Source organism: Sparus aurata, chromosome 14, assembly GCF_900880675.1.
Source record: "Sparus aurata chromosome 14, fSpaAur1.1, whole genome shotgun sequence".
NCBI lineage: Eukaryota > Metazoa > Chordata > Actinopteri > Spariformes > Sparidae > Sparus > Sparus aurata.
In genome coordinates this window covers 19,461,455-19,483,305 of record NC_044200.1, presented here as the reverse complement: position 1 = coordinate 19,483,305, position 21,851 = coordinate 19,461,455, and the positions used below count along the sequence as shown (strand labels likewise).

At 44.9% G+C, this 21,851-nt stretch overlaps 1 protein-coding gene across 3 annotated transcripts in view; it reads right to left on the bottom strand.

The window, feature by feature from the left end:
* Window positions 1–17,678, bottom strand: part of lin7a (lin-7 homolog A (C. elegans)) — a 41,905-nt gene extending 24,227 nt beyond the window's left edge. For all 3 annotated transcript variants that reach the window (XR_003986710.1, XM_030440103.1, XM_030440102.1), the window contains exons 1-2: window positions 17,567–17,678; window positions 2,024–2,142 (exon numbers count right to left, since the gene is read on the bottom strand). Coding sequence is in view for 2 of the 3 variants with exons in the window: in XM_030440103.1 (XP_030295963.1) it covers window positions 2,024–2,142; window positions 17,567–17,603 (156 nt within the window). In the remaining variant the exon portion in view is untranslated. The remainder of the gene's footprint in view (window positions 1–2,023; window positions 2,143–17,566) is intronic.
* Window positions 17,679–21,851: the final 4,173 nt, after the last annotated feature.

Sequence of the window (21,851 nt, the reverse complement as noted above, 5' to 3'; positions counted from 1 at the left end):
TTCCCAAGGTTGAGATCCAGCTCTTGAAATTCTCTTATCACGGTCATAAATAATACCAACATCATCAAAGCCTCCCCCCGAAAAAACGTCTGTCTTGGCATAAAAGATTTCTGCCCGAGTAAATAATTCAACAGTATTGAGTTTTTTGTCGCAAATATTTCAGCTCTAAAAGGAAGATCGGCTTCTTTCTTTCTTTCCAGTGTGTTGGCGGATCTTTTTCAGAGACCGGAAAGATGAAAACGCGGCGTTTCCTTAATGAGATATTCAGCCCGTTCTGAAAAAAAATGTGTTCAAGAGGAATGTGAGCCGCACGGCATGATTAGATACAAAGTCATCAGAAAGACATGAAAGGACGCAATTAAAAAGAAATTTAGCTCCGGCAAAACGTCCAATATGGGCTGAAAATGTTTCAACGTGAGTGATAAATGTGCGCTAATCCTGGAACTTCATGAGTCTGCTTTATATTAGAGATGCAAGAAGGGAGTAGCAGAAAAATTGGCAGTTTTGTGAGTTCTGATCAGTAAAGAAACACACAGCTGGTGCATGCATTGGATACACTGGATGCTAGCTTGTGGCTAACATCTGCACAGTCATCACATTGAGATCTCACTAAAAGAAACACAGATGAATGATGTACAGTGACTACAACGATGAACAGCTGTTACAAAATGCTGCCGATGTAAATTAGTAAAAGAAGGTTTTCCTCGGGCTCTTGAAACGTTAGCCGCTACATTAGCCGCTAACATCTTTCCAGCTGTTCTGACATGATGGAGGGTAATCGATAATAATATTAGACAAGCTCTTGAATGGTATGATAAAGTTTGAGTTGGATCTCCTCGTGTGTAAAGTTAAAAGCTAAAGTTAAAGATAAGATAAGATAAGATATACCACATTCCTTTTAGGCAGGTCGTGGCATTTGTCGGCCATCTTGGCTAGCAAGTCAAGGCCACAACGTCACTTTCAATGTTCACAGAGGCATCAAACTTCATGTAAAGATTCACCAGTCAAATCTGATAAAAAAAACTCTTTAAAAGTTTGTTGACTTTGCCCATAAATAAGGTTTAAAACACCTTTTCCCCCACATGGCAGGTTGGCCCAGTTTGCAGACACCAACTTCTTTTACGGTTCAGTCCAAACTGCCTTGACGTGACACTGTCAGAACACACCGGCAAACACAAGTTCAATGTCTAATGTTTAAGTGACATCACCTTTCTTGCTAATACTATGTTTTAGCCTGATATCCTCCCGTCTTGCTTATCAGAAGTCCGTCTGCATCCACGCCAAATCGGTTAAAACTGTCCTGAATTGTAACAGTTTGCGAGCTTCAGAGCAACAACATGATTGGCTGGTATGTGATAAAGCAGACAATTGGTTTCGGGGGAGGAAGGGATGCGATATGTGTCGTACAACCACCGTCTCAAAGTGGTTCGTCCGCTCTCTTATTACATCTCTGTCCGTACTTGCTACACAACAGGCTGTTTTCTCAGAAAGGGATTTTGGTAAACCAGAGATTGCAGCAGCTGTCTGAGGAAAAAATCCCTGAGTCGCTGACACGAATCAATATTTCAAAACTTCATGGTTATTTTTGTGATCTGGAGCAGTAAAATCTGATTGAACGTCCCTTTTATATGAAGACAGTTCCCTCTAGATAATTAAGTTGCGCGTCTTCCCAACACACTGACTGCAAACTGTTCCAGACTTCCATGTTATTTTCCAGCTCTGCTCTGCTGGCTTGTTTTTGGAATGAAAACAGCAAAAAAAGTATTGAGTTTCTCGAGATGAACAACACAGCAAATGTGACTGAACAGGTGAAAGAGCGGCAACTCCATCAACAACAACTTCAAGGGAAAAAACATCCCAAACGGGGCTCGATGATTGATTGGAAGAGCCCGGCAGAAACACAACGAGCAAGAGAAAGGTCATGAAACGAAGAAAAAAGACTCTCGGAGGAGAAAGAGGGAAAAAGCCACGAGTCATGCTGGCGTTCACGGACCGGCGGTTCCCTCCCTCGACAGCGACTCACCTCTCTGATGGCTGTGCAGAACTCGCTCTGAAGGACCTTCTTCAGGGACTGGAGCTTGTGTCCGGGGACGTCGCCCGACTCCTGCAGCTTCTCCAGCAGCTCGATGGCCCTGGCAACATCTGGCAGAAACAGGGTGAGAGAGGAGGGAGAGGCCGTTGAGTGTACGTGTGTGGGTACTCATGCCAAAGGGATGGAGGGAGAGGGAGGGGAAAAGAAATGCCCTCCATTCAATTACACTAACAGCACAGCCATGCGAAAGGCGCCGGAGCGAATCAATGGGTGGGATAATGGAAATAGACTTAGTGAAGGCCAGCTGGGGCAAGAAAGATCGTTTGCATTGGCTCGGCTCTATGCATTCAGATCAAGGACGGAGGAATAAGTCGGGCACTCATTTGCTCAAAGGTAACACCTCCTGCTGAGAGCAGGTGCCTGCAGGTATTACAAAGCTTTCACACTAAACATGTAAGCCTTCAGGTAGGCTGCGACTCTGAAGTCTGCCGGGCTCTCCTGCCATAATTAGCCTTGAGCTGAATGAGTCCGCCAGCTCGGCTGATTAATTTCTTGCCCTCTGAAAGTGGCAGGCCAAATAGAGAAACATAATGGAAGGAGAGGGAAGTGATTTCGAAGTCAATCACCGGACTTAGACTGTCGGGTCAATAGCATGTTTTATTCAGCACGTCTGTCCGGAGAGCTGCGACCGCACAGAGAGAAGCTGTCGGTACAATCTTCAGCGTTTCCTGCGTTCTCGATTCAACCAAGATATAATTGGCTTGCTGCTGCACGTACCTTATGATGAGAGCTGTGTTAAGTGTTAAAGGATAAGTTCACCCAGAAAATGAAAGTTTTAGTGCTCACCCTCATGCTGATGGGAAGTCGGGAGAAAGATTCACAGACCGCAAAACATTTGTGGAGCTTCACAGTGAAACGGTGTCGCAGCATTCTGATAAACAGCTGAAGCAGCGTGGGAATTGTTTCTTCCATGTAATTCAACGTCTTATTAATATATTTATTAATTTCTATGCTTGTATGTTGTGGAAAATTGTGAATCGGAACAAAATAAATCACTACTACTACTTTTATTATTTCAATATTTGGATTTAATGGTCTATTATCTATGATGACTTGATTAATTACTTATCAATTTAGTCTTTAAAATGTTGGAAACTAGTTCAAAGACCAATCCCAAGTATTTAGAGAAGTATAAAACAGATACAAATCTCAATAACTTTCACTCTACACATAACAAAGACATGTTTTAGCTCTTTAAACATACATAGGTACGTTTTGGGCCACATGGGGGCAGTGTGGTTAACTGCAAAGTGTTCCCACACCATGACGTGGTGAATGTGATAGAAACATCAGCGTTCACTGAGTCTAATATGTTGCTCCTGTTTTGGTCTCCACCAACCCTGTAGGGAAACACAACGCTCTCTAGCTGCAGAATGCTCCATTATGTTCACCAGCTTGTTTGCTTAATAACTCTGTCTGACATTTGATGCCCAGTCGGTTGTTTTAAAAGCTTTTTGCTGAAGAAAAACAGCCTGAAAATGGTAAGATTGTGGGCGGTAAACAAAAACACCGAGCTGAAAGACACTAAAAACCCTCCGGAGCCGCAGGGAACCCAAAGAAGCCAGAGTGCTTTGATCCATTGCTAATATGAAAATATCGATTAGAGCGGCTTCAAACGACTGTCAGAGTTAATTCCCTGAACGATCCATTACGCAGTTTATACATTTGTTATTCCATTAAAAATAATTCTCCGGCAGCGAGCAGAACGCCCACGCCAGCTGAGCCGCTGGTTGGGATTCATGTCACCCCGCCACGCAGCAAAAGCGTGTTTTTAAAAGACCTTCCACAGCTCCGACCACGCTCCGGTTTGCCCTGAGGGTTTGATCAATATAAAAACAGGCGCATACACATTCTCTGGATCACTGTACGTGTGCTCTGCATGAGCCACACGTGCCTGTGCATCGTTTGTATGCAGGGAAAAAAAAATGGCATCAACAGCTTGACTTGTTTTCCCTCTACTGCAGTCATGTAGGCCTATCACAAAGAACAGCGATAATGAAGTGTTTGATCCATTTTGTCGAGCAAATTAATATAAAGATTTGCCACTTTTCTCTCTGTTCCGTATCATGTTAATCTGAATATACTTTTCGACTGTTGATTGTGTTCGAGGATGTGACCTTGGGCTCCGGGACAACAAAACAGATTAACTGGGTAATAATTCTGAGTTGCTGCCGTGATGACGAGCGCAGATGATCTGATGAGCCTCGTGTCTGCAGTGAAGTAAGGACGCAATTAGAGAAACAGCCACGATCACAACAAGCAGTGTGTAAATACCACAGACTAATCCGTTTCTCTACACTGTGGTCGTACTACAAGACTGTGCTTGAGTCTTTCTTCACACAATCACAATCACACACACACACACACACTGAGGCTGAACTCTGGGAGTATAGAGTAGCTCTATAAAGCCGACAGCAAACAGAGGACCTGTTATTATTTGCAAGTGGCGGAAGAAATATTCATTCTCAAAACAAATACAAGAGAGTGTGTCACTGGAAAAACCGCCTACGAACTGTAGCTGCAGCCAGTTAGCTTCGTTAGCCATGCAGCTAGCGGTTTGGAGCAATGGGGAGACTATTGGTGTTTAGTGGACCGAGATGGGTTAGCTGGTTAGCATGCTAACTTCAGTAGAGATATCAGCGCATCAACGTAAATGACAAATCTGTTATTTCGTCTCATTATGCTGACAATGTTGGTTAATTTCTGACTAAGATTCTTTACATTTGACACGTTTATTTTCATCAAAATATACCACAAATCCTCCGTTTCAGAATATATTATATGATTGCTTTATTGATTGTTGATTGATTGATTTAATGTTGCTGCTGGTAAAGGTGGAGCTGACTTATACCGCCTTGTATAATTGATCTGCCGGTTAGCTCATGAATTATATTGTTATTTTATCCTTTAATCGAAATAAATACATCATAGTTTACTTGTTTGATCATATTTCTTACTGTTAATCTCAATATTCAGCACATCCACTAACTAAGTGGAGTAAAAAGTGCCATATTTGCAGCTGAATAGTGAATGAGAAAGACTATCAAATACCTCAAAATTGACCTTAAGTATGGTATACAAGTAAATGTACGTATTTACGTTCCCCTGCTGCTGTTTGCAGAGCTGTGGGAGAAAAGAACAGCAGTGATCTCGAGCTCTGACTGTGAAAGGCCATGAAAAGAACGCTGCATTTTGCCTTTTATTGCGTTTCACCTTTACGCTCCATATGGACACACTGAGCACGCCTCGCAGAAAATCCAATGCCTGTTTCTATTTCAAGCGCTCCGCAATAAAGCTCTGAGGATTATATTGATTCGCCTGAAATTGCAGGCTCGGTCCCGCGGAGGAGGCCCGCGAGAACTGGTCCCGGCGAGGGTTGTATCGGCTGATGACGGCTGGCGACGGGGGCGGGTCGTCACGATGATGCTAATTGGGCATTAATCAAACAGCTCAAACAGAAGAGAGCCTCCAAAGTCTTCACGTATGAAATGAAATACAAAGCTGGCAGGTCTGATGGCAGCGTTATCATTCGGAGCAGAGGTTGAGCAGACAGTCCAGTTCATAAACCTGATACCCCTTTTTCATCTACTCTTGCCAGACTGTTGAGCCGTCCACTGTCTGCTCTGTTTGTTGACCTCTGCCTGCACTGTCTGGACGCCCGGCCCGCTCGCCCTGTGCTCCTTTTTTTTTTTTTTTTTTACTCGGTTGTCTTGTTTTGACAGCTAACTTGTTGCTGACCTTTGCTTTGCCTCGACGATCAAGTCCACTCAACTTTTCTTTTAACCCGCCGGCCCTCGCCTGAGTGTCGAGTTTGGAGTCGAACCGTTGCTCTGCAGAGGCGTCGCTGGAGCAGAAATGTGCATTATGTGCAGGTCGCGCAGTGCTCTCCTGTATGAGCAGCTCTTCCTTACCTCTCCTAGAATCTAGCAACGTGTTTCGGTGAACTGAATCAACACTGACATCATCACCTTCTCAGCTGTAGGACTAATAAAACTGCGACTCACGAGCTCATGTGTTGAACCAAGAGTGGCACATCTATCTTTTTTTCTCCACTCTAACCTCTTCTGATTTTGTTTTCTACCAACTCCTGAGGGACATATCTGGCTCTTTAGCCGCAAAATGCGCCATTATGTTTGTTTTTTTCCCAGCCGACCGCTAAACTGAGCCTGTCTGGCAGGTAAAAGCTGTGTCACAGAAAAAACGGCTGCAAACAACGTCACACTGCAACACTACATTTGCACGACTTTGTAGGCTTAACGTCTTGCTAATAGTCGCTTTAAACTATATTAATGAATAAAGGAATCCAACATACTCGGTTATATTCTGCTAAGTGTGCCATTTTAATGTTTTCCATCAAGGTGAATGGGTCATTCCCCTCCTTGTGCTTGGATATCAGAAACACTGATCCTGAATAGCTTCTAATGAGCTGGTACACTTCCAAGCAGCAAGGGCATCTGTCGAGGAGGTTTATGAGCATTTCTCTCTCATTAAACGGAGGTCAAGGGCCATTCGGGGAAGACTTTTTTTTTCCTGCCTTCTCGCGCTCATTAGCACCGTTTTTCTTTATCCGCATCAAGATCTTTCCGACGAGGCGTTCGGGAAACTTCAAAGATTAATATCGCGGGCACTTTTTCGGGTGCCTGCTTTCATCTCGCTGATCAAAAGTGACGCCTGCCCGTTTCCTGATGTAAGCCCTCCAACGCGCATTAGAGTAATTTTTTGACTCCGAGAGCTGTCGCATCAAACGGATGAGCCGACGATTGAAAAACGTTCCAATGATACCAACGCTGACAAGCTGATGTAGTAGCGAAAGCCAGCTCGTGTCAATACATGTCGCGTCCCTCTGCAGTTTTAGTCCAAATGTAACAGCAGACGGACGCAGAACAGAAGACTGATCACGAGACGATGTACTTGCAGGTGTCCACGCGGAGCTCCCTGCTTCACACGCGGCAGCTCAGAGGAAATGAAATGTTTGCTGGCACTGTGTTGGCACATTTGCCCCTTTTGCTGCCTCCATATCTAATCTAGCACAGAAAATATGTCTGTGCAGATTTTCTGCTTTGCCGTCAAGGTATTTTTCATGCCGGCCCGGTCGCCAGAATAGAAATGTTGGCATTGTGTGACTCTGCAAAAACCGAGGAGACCTCAAATGTGAACGTTTCATTCATGTCACATCAACATTTCTAACATGTGTCACGAAGAGTTTAGATTACGTGAATATGAGCCGACTTAAGAGACTCTGTGCCTACAATTGAAACCACTAAATATTTTCAACGGGACCTTTTTTGGGCATGTCAGTGGCGACAAAACCAGATATCTTAAATGCAACATCTGGACGATTTGCATTTGAAAACTGTGTATTATTTAACGGACATCAAAATCATTTCCGCCGATGTCTGTGGCGACAGAACCAGGTACAAAACACGATCATTTCCTAACCCTAACCGAATGGTTTGAGTGCCTTAACTTAAAACACAACCACAGTAACACTAAATTAAAGACTGAACATGAAGAAACATGAAGTTGCAACACTACGTTCATTGCATTAATTTAAGCATCCGGGCTGGTTGTGCACATGACTGCTGGATTATTTCCTAACACGTAATACGGCGCAAAAATAAATCTCTCCCTTTTTGTTTATGCCTTAAACTCAAATGAACCACGCAGATTTGAAGCAAAAGTGCCCCCTGAGTGCACTTCAACACACACTGCTCTGTGTGCTGGATATAAAAAGTGGGACATCAGATGAGCAGCGCCTGATTGGAGTGGTGTAAAAAAAACCCGGGGGAGGGAGGCATCGCAGGGTGATTCTGTTCCATGACAGAGCTGCTGAGATGACTGCAGGGGGGGAACACAGTTGCGTCACATTTACAGGAAACGATTCCCCGAATCAGACGCGCAGCGAAATGACACATTACATCACCTTATAGTCTGACTGCTGGAGGGAGAATATAACACCCAGCGTGACCCTGTGAACTCTGGTACGACCGACGTAACGACGGCGAAAGACCACAATCGTCTCGCGTTTTTTCACCTTCACCTGAGGAAAGAGGCTGACGTGACGAAGTGAAGCGTAGATGAAGATTACACCAGAGATGTGCTCAACGCCCACATGGTGTGCTTGTTATACAGCACGCACTGTGAATAACTTCAGCTGGAGGGGAAAACGTGCCGCCTATGACTTGCTGACTCTGAACACATGCATTACTACAGACTTCCCCAGTGGTGGAACAAGCACTGCATTCCAAGTAGTCACTATGTTCATTTATAGCTACTGTTGCTGTATTGTATGTAAAAAAAATACACTGTTATGGATTCATTTTGCCATCAGTAGTGACTGTAGCGTTAGCGACGGCAACATTAGCTAATGTTAGCAATGTTTACGTTAGCTAGTATTAACAATGTTTACGTTAGCTAGTATTAGCAATGTTTATGTTTGCTAGCAGTCAGCAGCTATGTTCCTTCTGCGATAAGCATGAGGACATTCTAATTAGTGATATTTAATGATTCAATTAGCCAAGTTTAAGTGTTTTACCTATATGGCCTAAGTTTCAGTCAAACAGCCATTTGCTTGCAACAGGGTTTGTGGGTCAGTACCATAACGCAGTAGGTATCATGTGGTATCTGTGTTTCATCCGTGATCAACAATCTTGGTAGTTGCCAGTTTGTGGGAAAATCAATAAAGTAAAAATGGCTGATTTCTACAGTACGTGCCCAGCATTCGGTACTGCCATAAACATAGCTAGCTAGCTAGCATTTAGCAGCGTCAGCATAAGCAACGTCAGCGTAAGCAACGTTAGCTAGCTAGCAATGCTGACATTTGCTAGTTGGCGTGAGTGATGTTAATGTTAGCTAGTGTTGGCAACGTTAACATTAGCTAGCCTGAGCAACATTAATGTTAGCTAGCTAGCAACAGCAGTTACTTCCCGGGAGAAAACTTAACATTCAATTGCATTTTGGAAATTTGTGATATCAGCAAACTTGTTTAATTGTGATATTATTTAGCTGGAATTGTAACATTTAAAGATATATAGTTAACACGCAGTGGTCCGACCTTTCTGACGTTCTGCTGTGCTTAATGTATGTATTGTGTTGCTTTGCTAGCGTCTTTGATATCCACACAACAGCTAATCTCCGACTGACTGCTAGTTTTAAGGTAAACTCAAGCTGTCATTTTCTTTAGCCTGTGGCCCAAAAGGTTAATAAGATCTCCAACATAATGTGAGTAAAAGTTGTTTTTCTAACAACAAATAACAGCAATGTTTGATGAAGTTAGAAAATGTGAAGAGTACTGTACAACAGTGGAGAACAATTTATCCTGTACGTGACTTCTCACACATTTCTCATCCTGTCATCGTGCAAATATTGTTGTTAACCACCAACATCAGAGGGAAACTTGTGGCCCTTCAGCTGTTAGCCACTGTGCTATCCACCAGCTACTCCCTTACTCTGTCCGCCTGCTGTTTGGTGCCTCAGGTAGTGAACAGCTACAGTGGGGGTTTTAAGAGCTTTACCGCAGTAAACGGCTACCTGCTGCGTCTGTTTATGACCTTCAGGAGAGCGAGGTGTGTGAACTAAATCAAAAGGTTGTGGGGGCCGTAAAAAACACAAAACTGAGGGCAAGTCAGGAGGTAGACCCGGCTGCCTTTTTGGATATCTGCCTGAATGACCGGCCTGCTACTGTCTCCAGGTTTTGACCATGAACACAGTAAACTTTGCTTTAACTCCAACTATTTATGAGCTTCAGCATAAGTAAAACATCTCCTCAGTAATCCTGACGTAATCAGTTTCACTAAAAATGCGCTGGAGGGAAATTAAGTTCCCCTCTCGAATGTTTTATCGTCCCGCATCGGCTGTATCTCAACCCGGAGACCCGCAGTTTTACACTCCAAGGGATTCAGCGGGTCCAGATGTGTGCAGCATCTGCACACGTTTTCTGCCTCCGCCTCAGTGGAATCTATACGCTTAACCTCCGAGTTGGCAACTGCAAAAAAAGAAAAAGCCTGCCAAATTTAGCATATCTCCCAAGCAGACAGACTGTATGCAATTAGGTCATTCCCACTGTGTAGTCTGACAGATTCCTCTCCAAAGGAATGAAAAAAAAGGAAGAAAGGAAAGCTGATGCTGCTGTATCTAAATGAGAACGGTGACAGAAGAAAAAAGCATCTTTCTCTCATTATCTGCCACGGAGAAGCTAAGAAACGCTAAGGACAATCTTGAGTCGGGGATGAAAGAGTCTTTCGACGTGTTTGAGGAGTCGCAGCGACAGTCAAAATAACTTGTGCGCGCGCTACATCAAGATACGATTGCGGTGTAATGCAGCGCTGCCATATTAAGCAGAGTGATAACGGCGGCAGAGATTCTGTCGGCTGTTAATTTCCCTCCGCTGTACTTAGGATGAGGGAATTCTCATTAGTGATATTTAATGATTAAATTAGCCCAAGTTTAATGCAAGTTTTTTAATTACGTGGCTTTCAAGACTTCATTATTACTTTGTCTGAACAAAGTTTCCACGGCGTATTGATGAAGGGATCGCGAGCATTCATCAGCACGACGCCTCTAAAAAAACTTAAACGTGGCATTAAAGTCTCTAAAAACCTTTCATTTCTTCAAATAACTACGCCCCGACGGATTTTTTTTCTCGGCCGGCTCTTCCATCCAAGTGCTTCAAACAGAATCCAAACACCAGTCAATAGAAGGTTTTCCTCTTCTGAGTAGTTCCACACGGTATTTTTCTTCCCCTTCACATCAAACAGCAAGATCTCTGAACGAATGTGTGAAGGGCCGGACGCCTCGCGGCCTCTTTCAAGCTGGACTTTGTTTGCTGCGTTTGCATGTAATTGAAAAACGTGTCATGGCCTCCGCGTTTGTGAGTAATGACGTACGCTTAAACTTTCCACTTTTTTTTTTTATGTTTAAACGCAGCTTTAATCAACGTCCGTTTTGCGAACGACGAAACATACGGGCGCACTTGACTTCCCCGTGCTGAGAAATCCGACCTCCTTACATCAATTTAGAAGGCGGCGTCGCGGCGCGGACGGCAGCGCGTCGAAAACGGGGCGAGCTAGCAGAACATCCGGCGTTAATGGACCTCGACGACCTCTATTTAAAAAAGACGACGGTGCAGGATACAAAGGAGTGAAGCTGCTTGTTTTATGTGTTTGGTTGAATTACAGGGAAATAAATCTACACTTAAACACATAAAGACGACATAAATCTGAGAGAAATAACAATGTGTTTTTCCTTCTGGCCGGTGAAATATAGGCAGCGGGCGGATACGAGCATTTCTCACAATACGACAGGAGGCTAACAAGGCGCTTCAATCATGTCGCGCTACATCATAATAATAATACGGTGCTAATTCATTTACGGAAGAAAAGAACCGGTGCATATAACAGTAAACTTTGGCGTATTAGATCCGAGCAACCATCCAACACGGTGCGTCCCTGTTGTCACGTCACATGAACATATTGAGGGTAAAACTCATATTGTAGACTGAATCAGTCCAACAGCAAAACCTCAGCCATCTCTAATTCCTAATTCAACCGTAATGAGAAATGTCTCGCGTTAGAAACACAACTTCTTCCACTGACTGTTGGCATGAAAGCACCCAGACAATAATAACAGTTCCAGGAACAGTAACAGGGGGTCGTCTGTGCTTCTCAGACTACAGCTCTCTTGGCTATTACGACTACATGGACCGAATGCAACCAGCCGCCCCGTCTCCCCCTCCATCCCTCCCTCTCTCCCTCCCTCCTTCCCTCCCTCTTGAGGCTGTTAAACTGCTCTCCTTCCAACCGAGTTAGAAATCAACGAATATCCAAAATAAGAGCAAGGTGGTCCATCCGTGGAAGGAGCTACAAATCATACTAAGAGCTTCCAGTGAAGGATGTTGCCCAGTGTGTTAATATCTCTAGCTAACGAGTCAAATCTCCAACAAAACGCAGCCCCTCGCCTGATATTACTTTAACAGGCATGACGATGACGATGATGAACCGTGATTGTTCAGCGCGGCACCCAGAGTCTGGAAACTCATTTCCCGGAGCTGCCTCTAACAACAGGCTGCGACTAAAAAAGGTCATCCTCATCACTCGCTGATTAGAGAGAAGGCACCGGGCTGAACAAAGCCGCACTGACGCGTGATGAAGGCTTCAGCGCTCGACAAGACTCCACGACGTTGTTGAGGGAAGGCGGGTGGGGGGGGTGGGGGGATTGTGTCGGCGCCGGGCAGTGCTCCAGTTTTCCCGGTATAATTAGTCCATTTATAACAGAGTGTAATTCATTTTTCAGAACTTCCGAGTGTCATTTTGACAAAACTGCTTGGATGTAAATAAACACGTCCGCATCAGAGGCTGAGCTCATTAAACACGCGCCGCCGCGATCACATCTACGGGATCCTCTTCCATCAAACCCTGGCTTTGATTATCGATTGAAATGTCACTTTCCGCCCTCGGCAGATGGCGGGGGGAGCGCTCACATGACCTTTCTCTGACTCCTCTCACACCTTTCGTACCCTGAGAGAGATGCTTCCCGGGTCGCCGTTCGTCCTCGAATTAAACGTCCCGAAAAGGCCTTTCGCCATCTGCCACCGCCACGTTGACCTGGGTGTCCTTGCGCCTTTGGCTCCTCTGCTGCTAATTCCGACCATAAAAAGCTGAAATAATGACGCTCTGAATGAGTAAAATGGGACGATGGGGTTTTACCAAACAAGTCCTGTGCCCGTGCCAAGAGAATTAGCTCTAATTTGCCTTACTGCGACAATCCCCCCCCTCAAACAAATCACTCCTAGAGGGCTAATGGCTCCTGCAGGGGCCCCGCGGTGAAAGCAAAAGGACCGCAAACATTGCGCTTATTGTGTGTCTTCATCCTCGCTAATTACCGAGCAAGACGATTCCAAGGACCGTTATTTGTGTGTTTGTGTGACTCGGGTTGAGATATAACCAGCTACGGGTGACGTCAGCCTGTCAGCAGCCGCTCTAATCCTCCAAATCTTCTCGTGTGACTGGGAGCATGTGATGGGAATGAGGTTTGGCCTCGAATCAGCGAGCTCGCCTTGATCTCTGGGAGAGAGAAAAACAAAAAGGGACCGGGGCAGAGGAGTGCTGCAGTCATCCCTGTCAGTCTGTAAACAGCGCAGAAAGAGTGAAACTAACCCAACCTTGACACGGAGAGAGGAAAACTGAGGGGAGTCGCACGTGGACGAGTCGGGGGAGCTTTGAAGTGATGTTTAACATCCTCACGGGGTGAAATGCACTGAAGCCGCATTTCTCTCTCGCCCCCCGTAGACCAGGATGTGATGCAACTTCAATACGTTGCATTCTGTGTAAGGAAGCACAAAATCCATCGCTTTCACGCCCTCGCATCGGGCCGCGGCTCTCTCCTCCTGCCTATATAACCGACAGTGAATGGGCAGCTGTATTTTTGAGTCATCAAAGGTCATTCTGGGAAAAAAGGAGCGAGACTCAGAAGTGCTGCAGAGTCAATCTTTGAAGATCAAGGCTGGGTAATACTTGACGGATGTGTTTCGAGAGTGCGGCTTCCTTTTATGATCATTCGCCGTCTAGACACGCGCGCTATACTGCCGCTCTTCAATTACGGGACGTATACGTGCAGGCAGTGGGTTTTGAGATATATCAGCCTTCAGTTATGAGGTAATTATGAGTCGATTATCCTGTAGGGTGGCGTATTTCTATCAAATTAGATCTTCGCTCGCGGCTAGCAGCGTGACGCGCTGGTCGGTCACGTTCTTCTCAGTTTAAACGGAAACAACCAAACGGAGATTGAATGCAGGAGTATGAACGTTCCTCTGCATGTGCTCCCTGGACATGCAGAGGACAAAGATGTTTCATTCATTACTGATTCATTAACATTCATATAATTGTAATTCTGTCCCTCTGTGACTGACCTGTAGTTGGCATTTTGTGTGCTTAAAAAAACCCGGGAGGTCAAGTTTCTCATATTCGTTCTGGCTTTTTGTCGCAACCGATGTCCAACGTGTAAAAATCTGAATAACGTTAAGATCGCCGTGCATACAAAGCACCTCAGTCAGCAACCGAGGGGCCACTGTGCCGCGTCTTTAATCCAGCGACCCGCGCTGCCGTCGCTGTCGGCGGGCAGCAGCCACCCAGTTAAATAACACACAGCAGTCACTCACATCCAGAAACTGTCTAAGGGAGAGCGTCACGAGCCGCTGCTGGGGGAGAGCTGGGAGAATGGGAGCTACAGTGTGCTGACTTTTTTTTCAGGTTGTCCATATTTCAGCAGACGCTGAGTTGCCGCCGCTGCAGAGATGACGGCACAAATCAGTCGGCAGATTCATCTTCAGTGCCGTCACAGGGCTGTCTGGGTTTTAAATGAAGCGTCTCGAAAACTATTGGATGGATTTAGATTTAAGTTCAGTACACATTTTCACATCCCTGTCAGAACAAAGTGGATTTTGGTCGAACCCTCGAAAGGTAGGGAAGGTGATTCTGGAGAATGATGGTTGATTGTTGAGTCCCAGGTTGTCAAAAACTCAAGCTATGAGTACCAAACGGAAGCGTGTGAGACTCAGCGATCAACCATCTACCTTCAGCATGGAACCTCAGCAGCATCATCAGCTGTTAAATTATTTGGTTTATTAGCGTTTATTAAACGCAAAATAAATGACATCCATGTTTGGCAAACGTTAGCACGCTAAACCCCAAAACAAGGATGGTGATCATGCTGAACGTTAGCACCAGCTAAACACCAACATGTTAGCACATCGACAGTAAGCATGCTGCATGCTGGTGTTAGCATTTAGCTCGATCCACAGCCACAGCCCCTACACCCACGTTTCTGACCCCTGCCCTCCCCTCTTTTTTTTTTTCCCATCAGAAAGGCCGCCGTGTCGTGCGGTTGAATGCCGGCTCTACAGAGAACGTGGCCTGGTTTTACTGTAAATCATTCAGGGAGGGCTCAAGTCCATTGTCCTTGATTGGGTCTGGTGCCGGCGCGTTCGTATCACAAGTCATTTCCTCCGACAATAACAGGAAGGCCGGTGATGTAAGACCTCTTTTTCATCCTGCCGTGACCCCGGCGAGCCAAGTGGGAGCTCTGGAAGCGAACGTATCTGTCTGCTTCCCTCCCTGCGTTGTGTTTGACACGCTCGGCAGCCCGGGCCGACTCCCAACGCGAGACCAGACTACCTTTTCATTAGCAATTATAGTGTTTTCTCCGAAGTGGGAGAGGGAGCCTGCGATGTTGCCTCTCTCCCTCCCGACGGCTCCTGCGCGAAACTATCATTACCGCCGCTCGTGCCTTTACAGCTGCCAGCTGCTGACTGGTCTTATTCATGTCATGGCGTGTGAATGTGGCTCAGCCTCCTCATCATACAGGCTGAGGTCACGTCTGAATCACTGCCCCAGTGAATCAGATGTGGCCGAATGCTGACATGTTTTACCAAGATGGAAGACGGCCCTCGGTGTTTACACGCCTGTTTATCAATCCAGCTTTCTATAATCCTACAGGGTTAGTGGGTTGTGTTGTTTATCTGTTCGCCCGGTGCCATCTTATAGCATCTCACTTCATTAGCGCGGCGCAGCACACCGGCATCAGCAGAGCTCGACTGCACACGAGGAGCAAACGGACAAAAATCTAATTCCTCGCAGCAGCCCGACGATCTGTCGTGGCTAATTACTCGGATTCAACAAGTCAGATTGATCCAGGCATGATAATTTATGATCCCACCAGATAAAGTGTATTTATAGTCGGCCTCCTGTGGCTTGGCAGAGGCTGGGGAAGGGAGCTGAAGCTGGCTTCATTTGGCACAGAGGAAATAGCTAAGGTGTCTCCTTTCTCTATATTTGACAGCATCCATTTCCTATCTCGTACTGTGTCTCAGCAGCGGATACGTAGTTGGTCTTCATCCAGTTTCTATTCAAGGAAATAGACTTTTAACATGATAAAAGAGGGAGTGTGCACTTCTTATGCTTTTATATTCTACAAGAAATCTCCCAGTGGTGTTACTATGATAGAGGGTAGGAGGAGACAGATGATCAGCCGCGGTCAATTATCGAGGCCGATATTCAACATTTTCCGATAATTAGCATAAACATATTCCCAAATGTGCTGCTTCGGCTCTGATTCAACATCCTCTCACTCGATGTCCCGCCCAAAACAACCTCTGATTGGTCACAATTAACAGCCTGTAAACACTGAACGATCTGAATCTGCACAGTAAAGAGTAAAGTAGCAGTTAAGAAAAGTACTTGAGTGAATTTCATCACTGGTTGTTTGATATTTAGACAAAAAGAGTTTCAATTTTACTGCATAGGAATCTCAGTTTTCAGTCTTTTTGATTTCCAATAATCGGTATCAGACTTTAGCAGCCCGTGTCTTTAAAGGGCCACTGTGTAGTTTTGGAGAAGAAACTCAACCTCTTAATTATAATATTTACATTATTGATGAGGTAATAATGCAACGTCATTCCCATAACTGAATAAACAAGCTGTTCTCGGATGAAAGTAAGGTCCCAAGAACACTGTTTGATGCTAGAAAGGTGGCAGGGTCCGCCACATATAAACAAAGTAAAACACTACGCAATTATGTTGTCCTTTAACGTCAGTTTGTTTATTTAGTCATGAAAACAAATAGATATTGTTTATTTAGTTTGTTTTGCTCTTCTGATTTACATTTTCTTCCCTAAAACTGCATACTGTCCCTTTAATTAAATCCATGCTTATCGTGCAGAATTCCATCATCGCTTTACTACTACATGGATGACGTCAGGGGATGCTCAAGTATGTGTTTAAGTCACATGGTGCACAATTACAAACGCTGCCCAGGCTCCTGGTAAACACTACCTGTGGTGCGTTTGGGCTGCATCACCTGAAAACATCATTAGGTTTTAATTGCATGCAAAAAAATTTAAAAAAAAATTAAAAAAAATGTAATAAAAAATAAAACATCTGCGTCCTGCATCAATTTCCCTAAAACAGGAACTAGCCTGCCTGGTTCGCACCTGCTCAATCCAAACACAAAAGTTGTCCTCCGTCTGATAAAAGTGCCCGCCGAAGCGCTCCGGCAGCTTTTGTGCACTGAGGAGGAGCACAAACGGGATAATATCATCGAGGAGGTTACATAATCGGGATGGGAATGAGCAAAGCGCGCTGCGAGCGGAGTGAGGGGTTTTTCATTTGTCAAATAAAAATGACGGCGAATTAATGAATGTGCCCATGAAGATGATTTCACGGAGGAGAGAGGAGAGACGCGCTCCGCTGTGCAGCGCGCACAGAGCGGAGAGGCGTTTTTTTAAATTTATTTTTTATTTCAGGACAGCCTGAGCGCCTTTGAAATAACGACAATCTGTGGGGGGAGTAAAAATCCCGAGTCAAACACCTGGATCAGAACCCAGGAGTCCAGTTCTTCTTTAGCCCAAGTTCACAGAACGCGCACAAAGAACCCTCTCAGTGACGACGAGCAGAAATCAAAAAGCAAATCCGTGCGCCTTACCTCGATCCAGAGAGAGCGGTTGGACCACTGTCGCCATGACTGCTGTTTACTGGAGACTGGAGCGACTACAGGAGCTGCAGCATCACAGAGAGAGAGGGAGAGGAGGGAGGAGGGGGAGGGGGAGGAGGGAGGAGAGAGAGAGGAGAGAGAGGAGAGAGAGACAGAGAGGAGGGAGGGAGAGAGAGGGGAGAGAGAGAGGAGGGAGGGGGAGGAGGGAGGATAGAGAGAGGGGAGAGAGAGAGGAGGGAGGGAGGGGGAGAAGGGAGGAGAGAGAGAGGGGAGAGAGAGGAGAAGAGGGGGAGAGAGAGAGGAGGGAGAGTAAGAGAGAGAGGAGAGAGAGTGTGTAGGGTTGGGAGTGGTTGGGAGAGGGATTAATCTACCTCCATCCTCATAATATCTCAACACCTGGCACTGATTGCACAGAAACAGTAGCTTTACACACACGCACACACACACACACACACACACACACACACACACACACACACACTAAAGGGAAGTAAAGATTAGTCTATCATTATGAAATATAAAATTTTATATCTTTGAGAAAATAGACTTTTAACACTTGTCATTAGATGTAATTGCCTGTTAATTTGCAGTCCAGCAGCTGAACGTCTCTCAACTTCTGTACAAAAAAATAAAAGCCACAGTTCTGTTCAGAGAATCTGTATTAATTCCATTGCTGAGCCAGAGACCACTTCAACATCTGTAAGCACGACACCACTGGATGTTGTTAACGAGGCGTCAGGACATTCTTCCAGCCATGTATGTGGCAGCTAGGCGACATGGTTGCTAAGCGAGAGACCACTGTTCAAGGTGGCATTTCAACATTTGTAAACATGACACCACTGGATATTTTAAGGCCTCGGTACAGTTGTGCTCATGGCTGCTAGGTGAGTCCACTGTTTGGGATGGAGCTGCAACATTCTAAAGCGTGAAATGTGTGGATACTTTTAGCAAGATGTGTGGACATAATCAAGCAGTATGTGATGGCTAGGTGACATAGTTGCAAAGCCAGAGACCATTGTTCGACAGCTTTTTAACATTTCTAAGCGTGAAACCACCAAATAGTTTTACTGAGACACTGAGACAGTTTCCAACAGTGCTTGTGGTAGGTAGGTTACACAGTTGCTCACCAGAGACCACTGTTCAGGATGATTAAACATTTACAAGCATGAAACCACTGGATATTTTAAATACTGTACTGGGACATGATGGAAACAGCCTTGCTTATGCTGGCTAGGTGCCATGGTTTCCAGGCCAGAGACCACTGTTTTTAGCCAGTGTTTCAACATTTGTAAACAGGAAACCGGTGGATATTTTTGAAGAAATGTCTGGACTTCTTTTCTGCTTGTTTGTGATGGCTAGGTGACACAGTTGCAAAGCCAGAGACCACTGTTCGAGACAGCTTTTTAACATTTTGAAGCGTGAAACCACCAAATAGTTTTACTGAGACATTGGGACATTTTCCAGCAGTGCTTGTGGTAGGTAGGTAACACAGTTGCTCACCAAAGACCACTGTTCAGGACGATTCAACATTTACAAACATGAAACCACTGGATATTTTAAATACCATATTGGGACATGATGGAAACAGCCTTGCTTATGCTGGCTAGGTGCCATGGTTGCCAGGCCAGAGACCACTGTTTTTAGCCAGTGTTTCAACATTTGTAAACAGGAAACTGGTGGATATTTTTGAAGAAATGTCTGGACTTCTTTTCTGCTTGTTTGTGATGGCTAGGTGACACAGTTGCAAAGCCAGAGACCACTGTTCGAGACAGCTTTTTAACATTTTGAAGCGTGAAACCACCAAATAGTTTTACTGAGACATTGGGACATTTTCCAGCAGTGCTTGTGGTAGGTAGGTAACACAGTTGCTCACCAAAGACCACTGTTCAGGACGATTCAACATTTACAAACATGAAACCATTGGATATTTTAAATACCATATTGGGACATGATGGAAACAGCCTTGCTTATGCTGGCTAGGTGCCATGGTTTCCAGGCCAGAGACCGCTGTTTTTAGCCAGTGTTTCAACATTTATAAACAGGAAACCGGTGGATATTTTTGAAGAAATGTCTGGATTTCTTTTCTGCTTGTTTGTGATGGCTAGGTGACACAGTTGCAAAGCCAGAGACCACTGTTCGAGACAGCTTTTTAACATTTTGAAGCGTGAAACCACCAGATAGTTTAACTGAGACATTGGGACATTTTCCAGCAGTGCTTGTGGTAGGTAGGTAACACAGTTGCTCACGAAAGACCACTGTTCAGGACGATTCAACATTTACAAACATGAAACCACTGGATATTTTAAATACCGTATTGGGACATGATGGAAACAGCCTTGCTTATGCTGGCTAGGTGCCATGGTTGCCAAGCCAGAGACCGCTGTTTTAAGCCAGTGTTTCAACATTTGTGAAAAAGAAACCAGTGGATATTTTTTTAACAAAATGTCAGGACCAGTTCAAGACGTGTCTGTGGTGGCTAGGCGGCACAGTAACCAAGCCAGGGACCACTGTTCTGGACCGTGAGTCAACATCTGTAAGCGTGAAACCGCTGGATATTTTTGACTGTACATGGGGACATTTTCCAGTTGTGTTTGTGTTGACAAATAAAATCAGAACATAAACAAATGTAATGTCCCAACATAAACAAATGTAAAGCTGCAGCATTCCCATAAATCAACCAGTGGCTGTGGCTGCATGATGAATCTCTAACGTATATGTGTGTGTGTTTTCCTGCCCGCACGTGTAAATGCTTTACCATGCGTGAGCCATTCACCCACTACACTTCAGAGATCAGCTGATTGCAACCATTGCCATTAAGGTTTTATTGTGAGCCACTGAGCCATGCCGCTCTGTTATCTCATTTCTTGGCTACATGCACTGCATGCAGCCCGATAAGGACTGAATGATGGCGGTGAACCTTTGTTGGAGGGCTTAAGGATTAATCCTCGTGTTTATATGCCACCACAGTATGGAGCCAAACCACTGGCTCTCTTCATTTACTGTAGATCTGCTGCCTAATGATGCCTGCCGCTGTAGCATATCTCATACGTGGCCAGTCATTACACTGGACAGAGGCAGTGCTTGACAAAAACGAGGAGCAAATCCCTGGCTGGAGGGGCATGTTAAGGCCGCATGATGTCACACAAACTACGACTCCAGTGGGACAAATGCAAGCTGTAAACAGGAATGCACACCTGAGGCAAGGACTTAATATTTAGGCCTCATGCAGAGGAAAAATGCACAGTATCATCACACACTGAAATCATTTTGAATCTCATTTATGCTGCTTGCCTCAGAAAAAACACCCCAAAAAAACACATCACTTGATTTAGCCCTAAACCCATTTGGGGAAGCAATTTCATCACTCCTAACCCCACTTCACTTCAGATTGACTGCTGCGGTGAGTTCCAGGAATGAAATTTGAAAAAAATGTCAAATCGATGCTGCATTTCAGTTACATTCAATTTTCATCATTTTTTCGAGGCCTTTCAGGGAATATTCTCATCATCGTAATCTGCCCTGTATTTGATGGAAAAAAAACTGTTCGTAAACCTAATCACGCAGTCCATATGTGCTGGTGAGTCCCAGCCACCCGTGTTTCCCATCCAGCTGCATGCAGATGTGGTAAGTGGTGGGCTGGACCGGCAGAGGATAGAGATGGCTTAGAGAGCGCACAGGAAAAAGAGGGCAAGGGGAGATTACAGGCCCTCATCCATATGGGCTGGAATACAGTTTTTTTTTTTTAAAAGAGGTGGGATTACGCAGCAGTGCTCTTAAAGCCCTCTAACTGCAAGTAAATTGATTTCTGAAAGGAAAGGTCTCTGCTCTCACAGAAGGAGATGCAAGAGGCCGTGTCGACTGGACAAATATGGACCACTGGACTGAAGTGTGTTTGCCTTTCAGATTAAAGCTCTTAACATTTGGCAGCGCCAGAGAGTTTGAAGGCACCGGTCTCCATCAGGGCTCGGGACTGTAAATGAAAGGAGTAGTTCTTGGAAACATTTGGGAAATTTGCTTATGAGTTTATTTTAGCATAAAGACTGGAAATAGGGGGAAACAGCAAGCCGAGTAGCTCTCCCCAAAGCTGAAAAAAATCCGCCCACCAGTGCCTCTAAAGCGAACTCGTTAACATGTTATATCCTGTTTGTTCAATCCATACAAAAACTGCCAGTATAAAATGTCAGCATTGGACATTTCTGCCTATCATGGACACATTTTTTCTTGTATAATCTGAACATTTTTTCAAAACATTTTATAATAAAAAGGTTTTCAGGTG